Raw genomic sequence first — 21,893 nt, 5'->3', positions numbered from 1 at the left:
AAAAAATTTTTGAGGTCATCTTAGCTTGATCTTTGATCATAGTTGTGTTTAATTTTATTCTTTGTTATAAAACATTTAAGTACACGATGTAATGGAAATTCTATTACTGTATGTTACATTAAATTTTCGAAAAAACTGGTTGTTATACGTACGCTGCCATTATTTCACGTTTTCTGCGCAATCTCTGCAGTATTGTCTGATTCACTCTTTTACATCAAATTATTAACATTAATTTGTGGTTAACAATGTATTTGCATCTATTATTTAAACAAAAACATATCTTAATGTATATTAGCCAGTAAAAGCTGAAATTTGTCAAAAATTTGTTATTGCTTTGTCAAATAAATTTATCCTAATTTTCAACTTGCATTTGTTATGTTTTCGTTATTATTTCGATTGTTTGAAAAAATTATAATATCTTTTTCTTGGACTTATCTGTTTAATTTTCATTAGCTCATCCTAAATATTATTTTGCTACGCAAATTGATAACTTTTCTTACCAGATAGAAAATCCGACCCATAGTTTTTACGTTACGGTACAAACATTAATACTAAATGTTTCCTGCAATAATAATGTTGAATAAACTGAGCATACTTTTTTTCAAATTAATCAATTTGGAATGTCTCTTTGCGTTTCATGTAACTTATGAATTTAATGGTCGTCGTTAATTTACTTATTTTCCTAGTGAAGAACAGCTTTAGCTGTTCATTTCTCTTCCTTTTCATAAAAAAAAAAAAAAAACAGAAATTATATTTTAAGGTCTGCTAAGGAAGTTAGTTCAAACCAAACAATTTAACAAAGTCTTAGTTTCTTGCATCTTTTTTTAAAATGAATAACTTTAAAATATGTGTTGGAAATAAAACAAAAATTTGAGACGGTGCGAAAAGTTTTATCACTTTTTTTTTTATTAATTCTTTCGTAACAAGCAGTACAGAACGACTGGTACTTTTCGAATATTAGGGAGCGTATCGTATCCAGAATACGTGAAAAGATTGCATTACAACACTAATTACTACCAATTAATACCACCGTAATAAGCTGCTAATCGAGGGATATCGTTTATTTCTGGAATTATCTGAACAGATCGATGAGTGTAAACGATTGCTAAAATTTCCTACCGCTTCAAAATTATTTTCACGTTTATTTAATTTTTATTTAATTTCTTTTACACATTTTTATTCCATTTAATGAAAATCTATCTCATTTATCATAAACTTTAAGCAGGAATAAATTGTAGATTTCATTTTTGATTTATTTACTTCAATGATATTTTTATTCATTTTCAAAACACAGGCTGAAGTCTATTGCTGAAAGAGGTATAATTTCCCAATATTTTCTAAATGTTATCATGAGCTAATTGAAGGAAACTTCTTAAGCAGCTGTCTTTCTAAGTGCATTCACTTCAAACTAAGCTTCAACTTTATTTCTTTTTCTACTTCATGGGTATAAATGTATCTGTTTGCTCAACGAAATAACAACTGATCGAAGCATACTCAAACATTTACTAGCATTTTGTTTTCAACTATCTCTTTTTGCTCAGACTTTAAATTTATGTTAAGTGTAATTGTTTTTACTTTTCATCATTGACACTTTAAAAGTTTCACTCATCATTTATTCCTTTTAAATGAATCTCGAGGATCATTATTTAAGCCAAATTAGTACGTGAATTCATTGAGTATTATATTGAATATATACGTTGAATGTATTCGTAGAAAGTTTTAACCATTTTCTATGGGCAATTATTTCAGCGTTTAGAAATTGTTATCTAAAAAGATAACTTTATTCCTTAAATAATAAATATAATATTTGCCAGTTATGATCAGTTTGTCTTACATCTGAAAACGAATGTAAATAATTGAAGTTGAAATGCCTGCAATTTATCTGTGAAAATTTTGAAGATTAATAAATAGATGATACTTAAAATTTACTTAAAATTTAATTTTAAAATTAAACTTAAAATTAAAATTAAAATTAAACTTAAAACTTAAAATTAAAGTCTTACTTAAAATTTAATTAATAAAATACTTTCTTTTTGTTTTTGAAAATCAAATAAGACAGTTCTGTGCGCTTTCGAGCAAAACAAAGAAACAAATGTAATGGAGAAAGGTTAGGAAATTGAATTCTGAAAGTTTTGCAATTAGTAAAGCAGTTGCACGTTGTTCGTTAGCTATTTGGTCTAATTATTTAACTAAGATCTAAAAACGGTTTCACTCGCTCATCACAAGAAAATAAACTCGTCTTTACACTGAGTTATACTACATTTCTTCTACTCATTTTCCCTTGTTTATTTCTCCGAAAATTATTTGATCTTTTAATTTTTGCAATATGGAGGAAAAATTTCCCTTTTTCTTTTCAATTTCATAACTGTTCCACAAAAATGATTGAATTAGAATTTTATTAAACCTAAAAATAAAACAGATTTGAGCGACTTACATTTTCAAGTTTCCTTTTGTTTATTTTGTATAAAAAATTTGTATTAAAAAAAAAAATAATAGACAAGCGAAAAAATATCAGCCTTGTGCATTTGTTATATCAGTTCAATTGTTTTGCTATTGACTCGACCATATTTTGTTTGATCAATTTATTCGTATTATGATTTACTGATTTGTCTACTTCCATATTTATCATTTCGATCCAATCTCATCTTAGTTACATGAAAATTTCAGAATTAGGTAAGCGTCAATTTTGATTAAAAGACTATTCAACACACCAAGTCTCAAATGTTGTTAGCTAAGCGGCTGCTTGGTAACCAGATGTCCGCTTTCCTTCTTTATTTAAAAAATTTTTCAATTTCCATTGCCCTGTTATTCCTACCCTACTGCACTAGAAATTCTAAATGAAAAGAATCAATGAAGTCTAAAATGTTGCGTTTATAAAATTTCAATAGAAATCTTTTTTGCATTGTTTTCGTTGTGAATTTTGATCTGTGAATACTTGGCATACTATTATCAATCAAATGTGTTCTCTCCCTGACAAATAGTCGAGCAAAAATTTTTTTCTATTATTATTAACATTCACACTGTAACATTTTATTTTGAAGGCGACTACGGCGAATGTAAAATAATTTAAGGATGAATGCAAATATCTGTATAAAATTATACATTTTACCTTGATCCTTGATTTTATGCCACGAATCTACCTCTTAAATTCATTGGTCTCTGATATGATAAATGTAATTGAACAGACATTGTAAACTAGTGAAAATATAGGACTCAATTTCAATCATTGATTTTGTTCTTGAGAATAATGAGAAATATTTTACATCTTCCAAATTAAAGTTTTTATTTCAGGTATATAACCTTTTGATAATTCCATGAATTCAGTTAAAAATAACAGACGATCCTATGTTTTCTACAATCGATAGACCAATCATTAAAGGACAATTAAGCATAGCAATTCGGCTGTGTTGTGCATCAGATCACAAAAAGCAATCATTTCTCAAGGTTGGTCTTATCAGTTGCAAAAATATTACAATCAAACTAACTTAATCAAAACATGCCTCACTTGAGATGGAGCACATACTAAATGATAAAAGAGAGATGAACATGGAATCATAGTTGCTAATGTCTATAAATTCCATACAGAAGATCTCAACAAAGAAGAAATGTCACATATAAGGGCACTTTTACTTCGATAATTACTTAATTTCTTGAGTTTCAAAAACGTACCCAATTTGGAATACGTATTACTTGAAACGTAAGCCATTGCTAAAATTGTAATCGAAGAGCATGGCAGATTGATAATAATTGATTTGGTTCGAAGTGAAAAAAATCAGTCATCACCAAAAAGTGGTTGAAATTGATGAACACTAATCCCAAAAAAAGTAGTGAAATAAGTACAAAATCAAAAATAGAAGAATTCAAAAGCTATGTCTACAGGAGATTACCTTTAATAGTATGGCGCACAATTTCAGACGTTTCTTCTTCCTTCGTTCAACTTTTGAAAAGCAGTTAATCACAGTGCAATGTTTCTTTTCAAAATTTGAATATCATTTAGAAAGATAATTATAGTTACAGTGAGTTATATACTTGAAATTTGTTTTTTCTTAGAAAGATGTGTCACATTAAAGTTTGACTTCAAGATAAGGTGATAGATTAGAAATCCCACTAATTATGAGAATAATTTTTAGTGGCAAAAACTTGTACGCATATGAAAATGGAAAAAACTGATCTCAAACCCTTGATGACAAAATCATCTTCACCTGCTGTTAGACAAGGTAAGCAACAAATAAAAATACATCTAACAAATTTTAGCAAGATATGACCATAAATTATTATTAATGTTGCAGAATTATTTTTACTTAGTTTTATCCATTATTATTCTTGATACTCTCTAATTTTGCTACTTCTTTTTAAATATTTATAAACGATTATTTTTAGGGTAGTACTTGAAAAATAGTTTCTGCTATAACATTAACTCAGTTTATTTCTTCTTACTCGTTGCTTTGATTTTTTAAGTCACTTGATTGTAACTCTATAAATAATTGCAGAACTTTCTCATTCGATGCAACTTAATGTCGCACAGATATGGCCATGTCGGTTCTGCGGTATAATGCTTGGCATTTGTCATTTACCACTTGGCATTGTGTTGCTTGTATTTGATGTTCTTACTAACAATATCTCGGAAACAGCATTTGCTGTGACAGCATCACTGTCATTTATCGTCTGCGGAATTTTCTCATTTATTTCGGCAAGGTTAAATTTGACTCTCTAACAGAAAAAGCCAATATAAATATTAAAGAACCATCTTAAAATGGATATTATTGTTGTAAGCAAGTTAGGATGGTAATTTAATTGGTCTCACAACCAATTAAATTCAAACTTGATCGATCTAGTCATATCAAAAAACATAAAAAAAAACAGCCAAAGTAGTTCCAGAAGACTAGACCGCCCAGCGCAATTGTTACTGCTGCTTTTTTCAATGTTTTCCATGGTAATGAGCATAACAATGTTTGTGGATAGTGCTGCTTTAATAAATTACAATTGTGATCGAGGCGAGTGTCACGGAGCAATAAGTAACGTCCACGTTGTTCTTCTCTGCTTCGGTCTGATCGAATGTTAGTTGGATCTTTTTATGAACTATATGTAGGAAAATTCGACGCAAAATAATTAAAACACTTCAAATTGATTCTTCTAATCCTTTCCTACATCATTTGCAGTTATTGTCAGATTTGTTTTCAATGGTACTTTACTATATTCCATTAAAATCAGTTCTGACTATATAAAAAACTTGCAAATTTTGATCAATGAGTTAATTAACGTTAGTTAAGCTCGTGGAAAAGTTTATAGTATTTTTTATTTCTAAACACTATGACGTGAAACATATTCAATATCACACGAAAATGTGTATTAATTGAAAAGCAACCATGTAGTATCAGATGAAAGTTTTTTTAACATTTCTGATCTAGAATATGTTTGACCAAGCTTGTTTCTGTGCTCCTGTGTGAAGAGAGAATAGGAGCAATTTCCGATAGGATCTAATTCATGGAAGACTAGAAATTATAAATACGTCGTGAAAGTTCATAATTGAATATCAGATTTTTATTATAACCAAAATGATTATTTTAACAAAACAGTGAATTTCAGTTACGGTAAGTTTTGCGACGATGATTGTTTGTTTTCGATCATTAAGACAGGCCTATCGAGTACGAAAAGCAAGTTCGCCTTATAGTACATTGATCGAAGGGGACTATAATGCCTTTTATATTACACCAAGGTTTCCTGAATTTTCTTTTTTCAAATCGTTATTGACAAATAAGAATCGTTTTTAGCAAAATGCTTTTTATTTCTTCCTTACAATGTTGGAAAGGGTAAATGGCAGTTAAAAAAAACACTGCGATTTGACAAGACATCTCTGGACAACCAAAATATATATGCATGAAGTTGAAGCGGCAGGTGCAGAAAGAAAAGCATTACTCTTTTGCAGGAAAATAAGTGTCTATAAAAAGAGCTCGAAATGCCGGAGTATGTCTTCAGGTGACCACAGACTCTGATACAATGTACTGTTTTGTATTAAATAACTTTTCATGTCAATAAATTAAAATACATTGCACAAAATAATTTGGAACATCTTTTTTCTGCTGAAAACGATACATCGGTGCGCTGAGATTTTGGTGAGTGTTTATTCCAGTAAATATGTTCAAATAGACCTCATCGACAATATCAGCGGTAATTCCAGTATAGCTTAATGAACAGGTCAGTTCATGCACAAGCTCGTACATTAGGATGAATCAAATATAAGATAACACAGCGAATTCATTTCCAAACAAACAGTTCCTTTGGACACTAGTATAAACAACCTTCAGAAAGTTGAGTCCCGCCAAGTGGTTTTATAACTTTCATAGATCTGACATAAAGGACATCTAACTTATCACCTCAACCAGCACCATTCCTCTTTCGATTACCGCTGATATTGTCGATGAGGTCTATTTGAATATATTCCATTTCTCAAGAAAATAAGAATGCGTTTACAAATCGTAGGATTTAGCATCATGAAATTATTTAATATACACACCAATTGCTGCAAACCGACGGCAGAAATGTTAAATAACAAACTGAGAAATGCTGTAAGAACTATGTTAAGTTAATCCGAAATCAGACATAATGAGAAACAGCAACTGATTGACTTAGCTGTTAAAGTTTAAAAAATGAAGTTAAACAAATTTAAGGATGACAAATGAATATAGATAAAGCCGTTACCACATGCTGGCAACTTTTTCATAGCTTTAGAACTTCAATGCGTATGTAAACTTTAACTCGACAAATTATGCCTCCCATTCTGACACTGACAATTCACCAATCGTAAATGCCATCACTTATTATCAATACAAACAATAAATTTAAATAGAAATGTCTCTAAACTCTCGAAACTTTAACTTATCTATTAAAAACGTATGGACAAAAACACGGACACACAATGAAATTTCACATAGAGACAATGTGGTTGCACTATGATATTTATTCACTGGGCTACGGCCGCGTTATTATTCCAATTCTGTCTAAGTTGTGAGGGTTCGATGAGAAGGAAGGGTGATGGTGATAAGTAGGTAAAGTGTCAAAGTGCCTGGTCCTGGAGATACTACTATGCAGCGCAGGCTTTGCTTCAGATAAGAGTGCTCAATTGGATTAAGTCTTTTCTGGGGAGAATGAGAGTTTATTGGCAGTTAAATCTTCATAGGCAAGGCATTCATTTCACCCTGTAACTGAACTTAGAACGGCCCAATAATGATAAGCCGATGGTAATATTTGGTAAAGAGAGTGTCACTCGCATGACATTATAGCCTAATAAAGTAGAGTTAACGTTGCAGTACCACCAAGCCTAAGCCTTTTGTAAACGTCCTTTACAGGATTGCTGTTACTCTGCTGTTTTATATTATGCTGAATGAGAAACGCAGTAACTGGCTGACGAACTTGATCATAAAGGCGAGAGACGGCAGTACGGTCTCAAAAATATGTTGAACAGACACTTCATTTGCCCACATATGATTTCATCGTTTCCTCTCAATTACAGACGCTGACGAAGGATTTGTTTTTGGACATTCGTGACGTACTTGCCTTTCTGGAAATTGTTCTGTCACTGGCACAAAAATAAATTTCATTTGAGAACTTCACTACGTTTTGTTCTGACAAGGTAGAAATTTCCAAATTACTAGAATATGACTCAGCACAGTTCGATGCTGTATATAATTTGGGCACTACTCTCAATGATGCATTTGTCATTTCATACATAAGAAAATCAGATCAGATCAGAAATATAGTTCAGGTAGAAGATGGAGTTGATGAGTTATTCTAAGTGGCGTAAATATTTCTCAGTAATTATGAGAAGTATATCACTTCATAGTGTGTTCTTCAAAAAACGCTGTGTTGACGTACATTAGAGAATTTCTAGAAATATTTGTTTAGTGGTTCCGAGTGCTCATTAGTCTTGGACACAGTTAAGTTTCAGATAAGAGGGAAGTAAAGTTTGAAAGCGTCAGAATAAACTGAATTCTTTAGAATAGCTGTGAATTGTGTGCCGTTACATGGCGTTTACTCCGGAACGTGGAGCATTAATCGTTGACTCTCAGTATGAAAATGAAGATCAACAATTTTTGGAGGAAATCCATCTCTCGAAAAGTAACTGTAACGGTGCAGACAGTGGTTCTATTAACGGCGATTACGGTAGCAGTAGTGGATTCTACAATCCGGATCATTCACAGCAATCGGTCAAGACATATGCACGATTACGAACAGTCAAAACTGAACCAATAGATTATGATGAACAAACTTGTTCAGAAAATGGTTTCTTGTTTTCTCATCCATCTTCAATTGTCTTTTGTTAGTTAATAGTTTAGTTTTAAGCCGGAAGAGATTTCTGTAAATAGTTAATAAATCTGTTATCCTTGGCAGGCTAGTAGCACTCTGTCAGTTGAAACAAAGTCCTTTGGATTCATCACCAATCGGTTTTGGAATAGAAGACTACTGCACCAGTCACCAGTCGAATTAGAATTACTAAATTAGTTGTAATTTCGTTGTAATAATAATTTTACAAAATTTAATTCTCTAATTGATTTGTACCACTTTTTTTTGATTCTTTATTAAACATTTTTGATTTTTGGGAGCTTAAATTCGAGATGAACAATTCAAAGAAATCTCTTCAAATTATTAGCCCCAAGTATTGCTAACTGATTGAGAATTGCTGTACCGCGCTTCTAACTGTTTACTGTTTTTTTTTTTTTCAGGCCGATCGGCTCAAAGTTTTGGAGAGGATACTGCATCCATTAGTGAAACAAGTCAAGCGGATTATTCTGCCAGTAACCGTTATGTAGGGCATTCTCCACGAACCAGAGGCTATGATATGATGAACTACAGTACTGTGGAATGCGCTAATCAAAATGGTGAAGGTGCATTGGGATTGAGTACCAACCGAGTGGTACAGGAACCAGGTCCTATAGGAGATGATATTGAGGAAAGACACGATAACAATGGCTTGCAGAGTCGTAATGCTATTTCTGTGTGGACGCCACCTTCATTTCGAACTTATCGTAATATTTCATCCGATTTCTTATTGCTCATTTGCTAACTTGATTAATACAATATTGTATTCAAGAATTTCAAATAGCTGGATTGACTTGATAGGAATGTAGTTCCTTCAGAATGTCGTGACATATGTTTCAGGTCCACCATGCTCTGTTGATTGGCGGCATCCACGAGTGAGAGATGTCTTACGTGACTACAGAAATCAGAAAATTAACTCACGTGAAGGTGCAGAACTGATCAAAAAAATAACGGGTAGTCCAGTATCTACAACAACAGTGAGAGTGAAAAGCCGAATGCTGGATGAATTGGTGAGTCAGCTTTGAGTTTTAATTTTGTCCGTTGCTTTTTATCGCTCATCCTAGCTACTTTTTTCAAATCATGTGTGTGTTTATACATCTATATAAAGCATTCATGAAAATTAATTCAGTCAGGTTTATTGTAAATGAAGTTATTTGGGTTTTTATCAACTAACTTTACCGGAATGCTGGGGAAAGAAATAGCCGATATGAACCAGTAAAATCGGCAGATCCTTTTGTTAATCATAGAAGGGAAATGTCATGATCATTCTCTGAGTTGCAAATATTTTAATGTACTCTTGGATGTTTTTAATAATTTTTATGGATTTAGCTTAAGCATTTTCACAATTCAGTGCACTTACGTTTGTCAGTATTTAAAAGTGCAGATTTTTTGGAATTCTCATAAAAAGCAAATATCTGTAACACCATAATTTCTTATGACTTCGTTAGCTGCAAAATTTTTTATCATGTCGCAAAAAGAAATACGTTGTTATTATTATTTTAATTCTTGAACTTTGAAGATGGTGATATGGAAGCTTTCGCTTCTGTATTTATAAAGGGCTATTTTGATTGTAAGGTAGAATCGAAGTGTCGTTATCTTAATAAAGAGAATATGATGAGCAAAGGAAGGGAATTGTGATTATAAAATGAGCTTTTTTTGAATTAATTGTAAACATAAATTTTCACATACTCAAAACCATTCAGTCTTTCAATGCTGAACATGTATCGGCAGTTCATACTGTCTAACATTTTTTTAATCAGTGAGTGGTAAAAATGTTGTAAACATTTATGGAAAATTTTTGAGAAAAGGATAGTCGTACTCATTTATGTTAGTGAATTTATTTTGGATTTTATGTGTAGGACGCACAGTGCGTAGAAAACAGTGTTGAATCGAGGTGTGGTTGTGAAATTGGTGGTGACGGTACAGATACTAATCAATCATTGCGAGAAAATGGAAGAATCAAATTTTTGGCGAACAATGTGAATAAAGCTCTAATTCCTGGTGTCAATGCTCCGATTGTGTTAGTTTTTTTTTTTATTTACTGAGTGTAATATAAAAGGGAATTATGATACATTTCGCTAGCAAAAATTACATAAGAGTTTTGCAGATGCTTTCGTCGTATTTCTATGAAAATATTCTGTTAGTATGTTGTAGCTATGAGCTAGGTTAATACAAAAAATAAAAATATTAAGATTGAATAACTTCAAATATTGGTACATCGAAGTTTATTACGATAATTATGTGTCTACATATGAGAATAAATTTTCTTATCTCTTTTCACACAAGTGAAAAATGGAAGATTACATTTGTGAGTGTGGTAGAATTATAGATTAGTGAATGTATAAGTTGATATTAATATATCTCAAATTCAAGCTAGTCTTTTTAGAGCTCCGCCAAATTCTCCTTACTATCTTTCATTTTCACGCCGCTTCAAGCAAACTTCATTAACAGTACCTCTCAATCCGGATGAGGTTCGGTTGTACAGACATGCATCTCATTCAAAATCGGGACGAACAATACATTTCAGATGTTCGCGCTGCGATACTCTACACCAAACCTACAAAAGCGGTGAACTATTTTGCTATTTGAAAGATTCAGTTCACTTAAAAATATATCTCTGAATCAGATTCCAGGTGAAATTGCACGTATAAAAATGGTAGATGGCGTTGTTGTTAGCCAATTGTATCCTGTACATCATGAACGTTGTAAACCAATAAGACTAGTGGAAGCCAGAGCGAAAGAAATTGAACGACGTTGCCGAAAAGATATAATCATGGGAATGAATCCGAAAGAAGCTTGGAAAAAGGTGCGCAATTCATTTCAGAAGCTTTTGGTACTGCAATTACTTGAAAATTTTTGCATGATACGTTTATTTTAAGCTGACACATCAAATTTTTTGGCTGTTATTAACCAAATAGAAAGGCTTTACCCGAATGTATCACCCGAAATCGCAAATAATATCAAATCTGAAACTTAGCTGTTTCTCAATTTAATCCACTAATTGATGAGCTGAAGATACATTTCATAAGAGTTCTAAGTATGTTTCTGTATACACTGTTAAGGGACGAAAAGCAGCTATTTCGGAAGCAACGGCAGCTGGTTTTCCTGTGTATGGTCCTGGCTCTATTTTATCTGCCTTTCCGGAGTGGGATAAAGTAAAAGCACTCTTTGGTGCCCTACGGGCAAGATATATTAGAAGACAAATGCATCTCAAACAGCGTATGGCTGGCAAGAAAAATCTCGACAACGATGAGTATGCTTCCTATATTTCGAGCATGCAACTTTCTCTTCTGTCTGTAAGTCACTTTACCAAAACTTCATTTTTTAAGTTCAATGTTTAGGAAGAAACTAGAGACTGCTGATTTTGACATGGCGGAAGTTGTACGACCAAAAAGATCGTGGGTTGGACAAGGAGCAACCTATGCTAATTCTGTGTAAGTTTATGTTGTGTGATTTTGAGGTTCATTAATTTTGGCGACGTTAAAATTGTCAATTGTAGTGTGATTTTTCAGTTTGAAATTAAAATATAGGAATTTAAGGTGTGTCTATTAATATCAGTTTTTTTTTTTAAAATAATTCATTGAAACTGATAGAATGTTGAAGGCGACATGATGACGGCGCATCAACAAGTGGTTTGGAGAACGTAGCAATTAGTGAAGGTGAGGAGATTGTGGGTAATGATTTCGAACTGGATGATTTTGAAGAAGAATCTCTCTATAATTTCATGCAAAATGCCGGAAAAGTTGCAAATTTCAACCAGGTCTGCAATACAAATAACACTTCTAATAGTGCATTCCCCAGAAATTCATCAAATGAATTGGCACTTGCATCTAATTTTACATCAGGTATCGTTTTATTGCTCCTCCAACACTTCGAGTTTAGGTTCAAAATACGGATATATTCATTTGTACGAAATGTATTCTAATGTTGTAATGTTTCGGAGAGTTAGATTGTTAGAAAATGAACTTTCTATATTGTATCTCATTTTACCTTTTGTTGGCGATATTATTTTGGTCTTTTCTTCAGGCAAGTGATTTTATAATGCTGACATTATATTGTTGTTTATATTGATTCGTCTTTTTTTTTTTTTTTGTAAGACTGTATAGTTCTTTTCTTTTGCCAACTCGGATTTTTGATCTGCTGATCTACTTATCACCCCTGTCAAATTTTTGACGAAGACTACATCGACTGTTTGTAAATGTTAGTTGTGTTTTAGAAGCAACAGTTGTAGAAGAGCGGCAGCCTGATGTTCGACAAAATATCCAGCAAGGGCATAGTACTATGGATTCTGATAATTCCAAGGTAACTTATGAAGTGCAGGAAGTAGAACGGGCAATTGCCAGAGCAGGTGTACCACTTGAACGAAGCTTTCCAGATCAACTGAAGTTGGTTTTGATTTGCTAGTTAATCATATGTTTTGAAAAGATAAGTTTTATATTATAGTTTATTGTATTGTTATCTTGATCGTGCATATGGAGAGTTTTTTCTTGTCGCGTAATGAGTGAAACTTTAGCGAAGCTCCCTAAAATGTCTTCAAAGCATGTAATGAAATCCAATACCTTTTTCAGGCTTTTTCATGCTATTTTTACTTTATTCCGTATTTGTTATTTATGCATTTTTTTTCAGTCGACCACCAATCTTGACACCAGCTCGTTCCAGTCCATCATCCAGCGTTCTTTCTGCTTCTGTAGAAGGCCTGTCAGACGTTGAAAAAAGAGCTGGACATCCAAGTAAGTTCTCTTCTGAAATAAAAGTTTGCTACTCCTTGTTAGAAAGCGCAGATATCTTTATGAATTCATATATTTTTGGAGTGCAATTCAGTCTTTTAAACACATTTCGCCTCTTTATTTACAGGAAAGAAGCGAAAGCGATCGGAGGATCCAAAACCAGGTCAAGATTATATTACATTTGTGTCTCCAGCTGGCGTTTTACCATGCGCTGAAAAAAGTCAGTTATTCTTATATAAAGTTCCACTTGTTTTCGTTGATCTAATTCGATTTTCATTTCTGGTGACTTCTTATTCACACGTGCATGATCAGACATTCTAACTTAATGAAGCGTGCTTTTCTGGGTTACGAATCGTTATAGATTGAGTTGTGTCGTTCATGTTGCAGGTAACTGACGCACATTGAGATTGCAGAATCTTCACTTAGCTTGGGCGGTCAATACGTTCATCTTTTTTTCATTCTTTCAGAGGTTAGATATTTAGCAAAATTTGAAAGGGAAACTGACAGAAAATTTCAGAGAAGAAATACACTGAAGAGGATGCGACGGAGAAACTAAAGAAAATAGAATTGTATATTGCCCAGTATAATGCACTAAGTGATAATAAAATTGCCACAATTCATGTGAGTCGAGGCGGTGATTTGAAATTGCATGGTAGTAAGTACATCGTCGATGCTTGTTTACACTCATCCATTATTAGAGATTTGAAAAATAAGTGGAGAGAGCGGGAAGAGGTTGATGAGGAAGGCGTCGATGATGATGAGGTTATATTTTGATTCATTTTAATCATTTTTGGAAAGTTTCAGTTGAGGAGTACTGTTTAAGCTTGTTAGATTGCTGCTTTTTCTTTAGTGAATAGCTTTTCTAGTTACATACTTATGTTTTGTAGTATTATTTGACTGATTTCCATTTTTTTAAATTGGTATCTTTGTTTGCTGAATTTTCCAACTCGATGCATCAAATAAAACGAAACTAGTTACATTCATTTTTTAGCTTGTTTCAATTCCGTTGGTTAGATGCTTACCAAACCTAGAAATTAATATTGCCAGCACTTCTGATGTACGTGCAATGCTTAACAAATTCTTGGAAGCAATGCATTACCCTTGGAAGCCATGGTTTGGCGTATCGCATAATCCAGATTACTGGCCGCCGTCTGTTCCATTTTACGATCCGAATAACGATCTCCTTAGTTTAAGCAATCTTAAACAACGAAAAGGTGAGTTTAAATTTTTACTTTTTTTATGGGTTGAAAAGGCATGGGCCTAGACCGCAGTTTGCAACATTAACTTTTTATATTGCATATGGTTCTCATGTACATGTTCTTAACCGTTGATTCAATTTTCCAGAAATTGAAAAGCATTCGATTGTGGATCTTGAAAGAGATATTCTGAAATATGCTTTCAAACATTATATAAGCTTCATGGAATATCATTTTGGACTTTCTGGACCAGGTAAAAGTTGTTATATTTTACATCTTTCATATTTGCTTAACAAAAGATGTTGAACAATCATCTAATTTGCTTGAAATTCCTATAATTTGATTTTTTACATTGTTATATTACAGTGATATTGTTTTCGAATCTTTATTTCATTCACTTTCTATTTGAATTTGCAAGAGCACTGTTTTTTGATGTCGTTAATTGACATAATTGATGTTGTAGATTATGACGAAGACTCGCGGAATATTGAAGGAGATACGAATGTAGGTACACGAGTGGTGCGGCAATGCACTATTGGTGTAAATGTCAATTTGCTGTCAGAAGAATCTTCAGGTTTTTTTTTTTTTTTTTTTAAATTCATGAAGTTATGCGTATACACGGAGATTAGAATGTGTCATGCCGTTGTTCAAAAAGCAGAAAGTTCGCCATTTTTTACTTTTTCGATCAGCTGCTTAAGTCTTTGTGCAATATAAATGTCAATTCTATCAATATAGAACGATCTTTATTTGTTTTACTAGTCATTTTTTTCAGCTGTTATGGCATCAGAAATACAAAAGGTGGAAGCAGCAAAAATACAGTCGGGTGAAGTTCAAGAGCCAGTTTCATCTGTAGGCTTTACTTCCGGAACTCCTCATTCATCACCAGGTAATGAAGCCGGTGAACAGTATTCCGATCCTGCAATTTCTGCAGGTGATGTTCCGGCTACTTCAACTTTTACCGCAATACCTCTTTCCAATGAAAGGATTTTGGAAGATCAGCTTTCACTTTTTCGGAATTCAGGTGAGCTGAAGTATGAAGTATTATATACTTCGCGTAAATATCTGTGGAAATTTGTTATGTATATGAATGCCCAATTATTTGACTAAAAATTGTTTTGCACTCCTTTTGCTAATGAAATTTAAAGTTTATAATCACTCTAGTTTTAGTTTTACGAATCCGTTACGATCAAATGGGTGCAGATGTACGGATGATTTTTGAATCAGTCATAAAGATTCAAAGTCATTCAACGTGCAGAACTTTGGTGGTTTTCGCGGATGAACGAAATAAGCTGAGCTTATCTGGTGACAAAACCCTGATATCGGCCTTTTTAAGTTCAAACATACCTCATTGTTTGCCTGCGGCTATGAATAACGGCTTTGATAATGTTGGTATTTCATTTAATGTTCTAAATTTATGCTGAGGCATTTCTTGACTGCTGTCCATTCTTTTATCACAGCGCAGTATCAAAAAAATATTTATGTTGTTCTGATGTATTATTTTCATTTTAACAATAACTTTTAGCAAGCCATAACACTGCCTTTGCTTCAACTTTACGACGACACCGTTGTCGATCGAATGACTGAAGACCGTGCATTAGGTAGGCTGTTCCATTGAACTAATAAATTTTCCAGCTGTTTTGGTTTTAATAATTTCAATGTCATCATTGTCGGATTGGCGTTTAGTTTTCATTTTATTAGCTTGTTTGTTAGAAAAATTAGCTCAAAGCTGCACATTAGTGTATAAAGGTAATTAATAACAGATAACTTTTTCGTAGGTTGGCTTCATCATGTAGGTAATTTAACTTTTCCTATTTTATCTGTATTCCATCTAATAAAATAAACAGATTGTATTTTTTATATTTCTGTGTATTTCTAGAATTTAGAAATTTTAAGATTTGCTGGATGATATGATGATGCACGTTAATTTCCCATGGACAGATCCATATGATGGCACTCAACCAGATTGTTGGCCACCTGAAATACCTTTCTGTTCGCCTTGGTCAAACAATGGAAGAGGAATATTGAACCGACGAATTGGTATTATCTTCTCTTTTTTTAAGCTGTATTTCTAAAATCATGAATTTTATAAATCACTTTTTTAAGGCGCTAATACTCCTGGTCAAGCTGCTAAAGTAGTTCTCAAAAGTGTTCGGTGGTTTTATTCCGAAATGCTGCTTGAGAAATTGAAATTACAAGATGGTTTGAAAAGGATTGCTCCGTAAGCAATTTTTTAAAGATATTAGTAGCTGACGCATGTTTCATCTTGTTAATTATTATAAATTCTTTTAATAGATCTTTTTTATCAATAAAATTCAAGTTTTCCAATTAAACTTTTTAATTTTCATTAGCTCAATTTCCATGATCTTTTGTAATACTGAACTTTTTTCTTTGCCTTGTACCGCTATATTTTAGATCATTAGCTGAACTGACACATAATCTTCTGCAAGAAAGAAGCAGTGCTTTGCAAACACCCATTCCACGTCCAGCTTCTCAAGAAATAACTCAGTTTCGTGTTCCTGGCAAAGTTGTAAAACGGAGTCCATCTCAGCACTCTTACCGTTCGCATTTACAAATTGCATCTCGTCATTCTAGTTCATCACAGGAATTACGAATGTATGATCAACCGCCGCCTGCACTACCGCCACCGCTAGAAGTACGGACTGACTTCACATTGCAAGATTTGCCTTACCGCGGCCATACAGCTCCACTCAGTCCATCACAGCATTCGGTTTCATCCCAGGAAACTGTTCCGTTTCGACTACCACCTCATCATCCGTTGGCAAATGCACACCTTACTTTGCAGCAAAATCCGGTTTCTGAAGAGCCTTATGATGCTCAAAACTATGAAGCTCGTTCGGAAAGTTATATTATATCTGATGATCGTGGTATTTCTGTGATGACGCCTGCTGAATCTTGCATACTGCAGGAAGTGCCTTTTCAGAATCCTAAAACAACAGTGCCAGCACACTCCCGTGTGTCGCCATCATCTCGAGACTTCAGAATGCCGCGAATTCCGTCTCAGCAAGTACTTACTCCTGAAGATCGTGCAGCAAGTTGGACCTCACGTCATTCTTCGGCCAGTTCTGGGTCGAGATCTTCACAAAGTAATAGAAGTTCACTTCACTCTAGTGTACATTCTGAGTCACGTGGATCAGTTGCAAGTGCATCATCGAAGTTTACTGCTCCGGGACATTCCTATCAAGTACCTGTATACAACAAACCAAGCGCAGTAAGGTTGCATAACAAGAAAGAGCAGCAGAAATATTCTATGGCTGCCAAATCTCAACATAGTCCTTACGTAGTTGAAGATTCTGCTACAGCGAGTAGGTTCCGAGACGAAAGCTCATTTCGGACTGCAACCCCGCACTCCAGTTACTCTGAATATTCTATTGCGTCGCGTGATGTGCTTGTTCAGGGCTCATTTATTGACGATGCAGTCAATCCACAGCTTCATTTTCAGCAAGCAGAACTGGCACGGAATTTTGTAGCACCGCAGAATCCACCCTTACAACAACAGGAGCATCAACAAGAGAAAGATTTTATAAGGGTTAATAGTTATTTCAGACCATTTTCTAATTGTGTTGTTAATCAAATGAGACATAGGACAAAGTCGTTTAGTGACATGTATGCGTAATATTTATTCTTAGTAGTTATTATCTTACTATACACTTCCTATTTCCAAAACTGATAAAAGAAATTAGAGGTATTTTTGATGTCAATAGTGTCCAAAGATATAGTATGGTTCACATTTTTTATTGGAATTTAGACATTGGAAGGATACATTCTGAATAAGATCTCTTTTATTTAATATGAAATTTTTTTGAAATAGTTGTACCAAACCTTTCTGTCGAAAGATTTTGATAACTAGCTTTAGTCTCAAATTTTAGGAAAATGTGAACTACTGTGATGGAATGATCGAAATTAAAGTGTTTTATATCGCAGAACATTTTTAAAATAAAAACGCTAATTTGTATATTTTTAGGTACTATGTGCCTGTGAGCCAGGTTTGGAGTTGAATGCGAATGATTGCGTACGATGTAATCGCTGCCATAAAAATTTTCATTCTAAATGTTTGCCGTTAAAACGGCGAGTTAGTAATTACTATTGTGCGTCTTGTTATGAGAAATGATGGATTCGTAATTTAAATTAAAAATTTTTGTTCCCTATTACTTCTTGATGTTTTCAAATATTGTAGTTTTAATTTACTTGATGAAGAATTTAAAACATAGTGATGGTGAATGATTATGTGTTATGTTTTCTTTGTTTATCCGCTTTATTACGTTTTTATAATATCAATTATATGTACAGTGACTTCATGTATTCAAAAACTGGGATTCATGTATAAAATCATAGTTAAGAATTCTTTTCAGTGCTCTCTTGAAAGTTTCAGTTGGATCAGTCAAGTAAAATTTGTATTGAGTTTAACCGAAATTTAGAAGTAAAAAAAATTTTTTTGTTCCGGTAATGTATATCAGTACATTTTTGAAAGCGTTTTTAAGTAATATTGTTTGCAGTGGTTTTCATATTGGTTTTTTATAAGTTTTTAAATATTGTACTTGTTTTATTCTATAACTTTTGTATATGCATTGGATTTGTATTTTTGTATATGGTTTTCTATTTTTTGCAGTACAAATTCGTGTTGTTGATAAATTAATGATTTCAAGCTTTATATTTAACCTGGGGAAGCTAATTGAGGGAAAAGCTACTGAGTCTGTTGTCATCACTAATTGTTATTCGGTAGCGATAATTCGAAATGCTGAATTTTATTTGCATCTCGATATAGAGTCGGAAGTTCTTTTGATTTTAATTAAGGGTAGGGATTAGTGAATTTTAGTTTCGAAGGTTGTCGAGAGTGGAAACTGGAGTTTCATGATGTAAGAGTTGGTATGTGGTGTTTGCCAGAGTATATTTTCTCGCATTGCATATGTTAAAGAGCTTGAAGGCTGAAGTATTGAATGTCTCCAAGATGAGAAGATTTATCAGAGAGGAAGGGGGAGAGAGAGAGAGAGAGAAATTGTCATTTGGTAATATGCAAAAATGTATTGTAATGACTTAGTATTATAAGCTACATATAGTTGCCATAGATTATTTGCAGGCAATTCTTAAACTTCTTCCTGCAACGGTTGTCGTTTCTGTACTAAGTTTGTTGCATCATTCTTTTTTTGTTGCATTTGAGAGTATAGAAGTTGAAGTATATAGTTAATGAACAGTTTTGTCTACTGATAGCTTTTTCTTTTGAATCCGAATAAGACAGCAGTACTCAGAAGAATGGCCGTCTGACAGTTCAAAACAAACTGAATTATGATAATTTTGTATGTAATGATTCCGGTCCAAATCTATGAGATTTAATTAGATTTTGTCGGTTCTGAATTTAATCTGTTAAGAATTTCAAACCCTTTACAGCTTAATAGTTCTTAAAACAGTGAATGCATAAAAGAAACTGAAATAGAAAAATCCGGCATAAAATGCATATTGTTAAAGCGTTGCCTTTCATTGTTTTTCTTGCGATTTGTAGCCGAGCAGCAAATACTCAGGTAGATGACTACTGGGATGCTGAAAAAGATTGGACGTCACATTTTGGGCCATGTTCGTTCTTTAGACTGTTTAATTGTGTACTTTCTAATATTCTATGAAGATGCATGAATTAAAGCTAAATGAAATGATAAAAATGGATTAAATAAGTATAGGAATGCAAAAAAAAAGAATGGAACAAGAAAAAATTTTAAAAATGTGGCAAAGAATGTGACACGATGAAGTGAAGCGGAGTATAGAGAAGAGGAAAATAAGTTAAATTAATTTAGACTGAATTGAAGTAATGAGTTGGCAAGATTAAAAAGGGTATAAATGATTTTCTAATTAGGATTCGATAAACTGTTATTATAAAGGCAGGTCTCATTTTATGTTCAAATTTTCGCCATGTGAGCCGAAAACAAAAATGTTGGCATGCTGTCGGCGCTTCAATCCCTTTGTGCTCTTTCTTCTTATGGTCCTCAGTTTAACGGCTATAGCTACCGGTATGTTGTTTATTCATATTGACAAATAACTTCCTCTCGAAAAGTTGCATTAAAGAATATAACAAATGATCACTGAAATCAAATCACTAAGCATATACAGCCATCACTGCATGCTACATTTATATAAAATGTCACATTTCCGGGCAAATTTGAGAGCAGTTAGAGTTCAAATGTGATAATACTTGTCTCATGTTTTATATCAATATGTTTCTACTTAATTGATATAGCATTCATTTTGACAGTACCGATACTGATGCTATGCTGCATTTGTCCACCATGGCGTGTACTATGCGAATGTTGCTTGTGTTGTCGTTGCTGTGCCATCGATGAAAATGGCAATTTTATTTATTTTTTGGAAGATGAAGAGAAAACAACTGAGGATTTCGGTATTAAGACAGAGGAACAAAATTCCATTAGAAGCAGAATGGGTATACTTCTAACATTATAGCAAATTTTTTTAATAGAATTATTTTACAGTATATCAATAAACTTTCATTACTATGTTCCATCATTTCAATACTGCTATTCATTCAAATTAAAAAAGCCGAAATCAAAAGAAACAGTGAACTACATTTTTATTACTTTCTTTATTCATGAAAAAGATGAGATTACATATTATCGTGTTTCATCTCATTATGTTCTTTCCAATAGTTCCAGAGAAACTTCTGACAGTATTTTGTGTCCGCATTGTTCCAATTAATAAACAAGTAGATAAAGCTCAACAAAAATTAAGTGCGAGTTGAATTGTGAGAAAGATGTCGAGAATCATTAGAAAATTGACCAGTATTTTAATAGCTCTGTAAAAAAAAATGTTTCAGAAACGATATCCAAAAAATAAAGAATGTGGAATAAGAACAGCAAGGAAAAAATATTAAGCAACTTCAAATTGCAAATACTGATAAAGTATAATGGGATTGTAAAGTATTTCTATTAATTAACTAAATACTGTTTTGAAACACAATTTTCTCTGTGCGCCTGCCATAATTCCTGTAATCCTTGCACCATTTCCGAATAAAAAATTTAAATTGTCGAATTATTAAATACATTTTGTTACTTCGTGGCGGATAAGCATCAAGTTCACATAGTGGTGATATAATCTGACTTTGAGAAAAGCTGAAGAAGTCTATGAATGAAACAATGAAACAGTAACCTAAGGGGAAAAAAATACTACAAACATTTTCGGGTCTTCTCTTCTAGTTAATTGGCTTGTAGTGATTATGTTAAAGGTCACGAAAACTTATTATTATTGTTCGTTGCATTCACAACAATTTGAGATTGACATCCATTTCATTTGATCTTCTTCACGACAATTTCCTTCGTTCACTTTCTGAACAGAATGTCAGGTATCAGAAGGGTATCAATCTTCGACTGTTTTGAAATATGTGCTGATGAAGAAGGTTGCAAGAGAATTTTTACCCACCAATATCTATCATTTAATTAATTGCATCTTTTATCAGCTAAGGAATTTACCTTACAGATTTATTTCCTTATCAGTACCCAGCATTTAGAGTGCGCAAACACGATCATATTTATTAGCTTGTTCGCTTCTAGAGAAATCTTGATTTTTCTACCGTTTTTCAGTTTTTTCAACTTTTGCCCTTCTCAATACTTCTTTGTTTGAAGTTTCAAGTTTTCGAAAT

At 33.0% G+C, this 21,893-nt stretch overlaps 3 protein-coding genes across 4 annotated transcripts; all 3 read left to right on the top strand.

Moving 5' to 3' along the window:
- Positions 1–4,150: 4,150 nt before the first annotated feature.
- Bm10403 (Uncharacterized protein) lies at positions 4,151–5,993 on the top strand (the record flags this gene model as incomplete). The annotated part of the gene is made up of 5 exons (XM_001899887.2): positions 4,151–4,217; positions 4,491–4,695; positions 4,879–5,057; positions 5,587–5,716; positions 5,927–5,993. The coding sequence occupies 5 exons, from the start codon at positions 4,151–4,153 to the stop codon at positions 5,991–5,993; spliced, it is 648 nt and encodes a 215-aa protein (XP_001899922.1).
- A 2,028-nt stretch (positions 5,994–8,021) lies between these two features.
- Bm10402 (Uncharacterized protein) lies at positions 8,022–18,368 on the top strand (the record flags this gene model as incomplete). Its single annotated transcript, XM_043078588.1, has 23 exons — positions 8,022–8,280; positions 8,721–8,975; positions 9,157–9,326; positions 10,176–10,336; positions 10,703–10,787; positions 10,943–11,122; positions 11,379–11,569; positions 11,658–11,750; positions 11,920–12,161; positions 12,533–12,701; positions 12,943–13,046; positions 13,171–13,263; positions 13,561–13,805; positions 14,035–14,257; positions 14,388–14,492; positions 14,703–14,813; positions 15,012–15,260; positions 15,407–15,624; positions 15,762–15,837; positions 16,133–16,276; positions 16,343–16,457; positions 16,652–17,786; positions 18,222–18,368. 23 exons carry the CDS (start codon positions 8,022–8,024, stop codon positions 18,366–18,368), a joined length of 4,770 nt encoding a protein of 1,589 aa, XP_042934522.1.
- Positions 18,369–19,704: 1,336 nt separating this feature from the next.
- Bm1416 (Uncharacterized protein) lies at positions 19,705–21,091 on the top strand (the record flags this gene model as incomplete). Of its 2 annotated transcripts, XM_001899884.2 has the most annotated exons (4): positions 19,705–19,825; positions 20,125–20,253; positions 20,496–20,681; positions 21,072–21,091. In XM_001899884.2, the coding sequence occupies 4 exons, from the start codon at positions 19,705–19,707 to the stop codon at positions 21,089–21,091; spliced, it is 456 nt and encodes a 151-aa protein (XP_001899919.1). The 2 variants fall into 2 exon arrangements, with proteins under 2 accessions (XP_001899919.1, XP_042934521.1); XM_043078587.1 differs by lacking the exon at positions 19,705–19,825 and having other exon boundaries at positions 20,139–20,253.
- Positions 21,092–21,893: the final 802 nt, after the last annotated feature.

Source organism: Brugia malayi (assembly GCF_000002995.4).
Source record: "Brugia malayi strain FR3 genome assembly, contig: Bm_v4_Chr2_contig_001, whole genome shotgun sequence".
In the NCBI taxonomy this organism is placed as follows: Eukaryota; Metazoa; Nematoda; class Chromadorea; order Rhabditida; family Onchocercidae; genus Brugia; species Brugia malayi.
The sequence above is the reverse complement of the archived record's forward strand: the minus strand, read 5'-3'. Positions and strand labels throughout refer to the sequence as shown.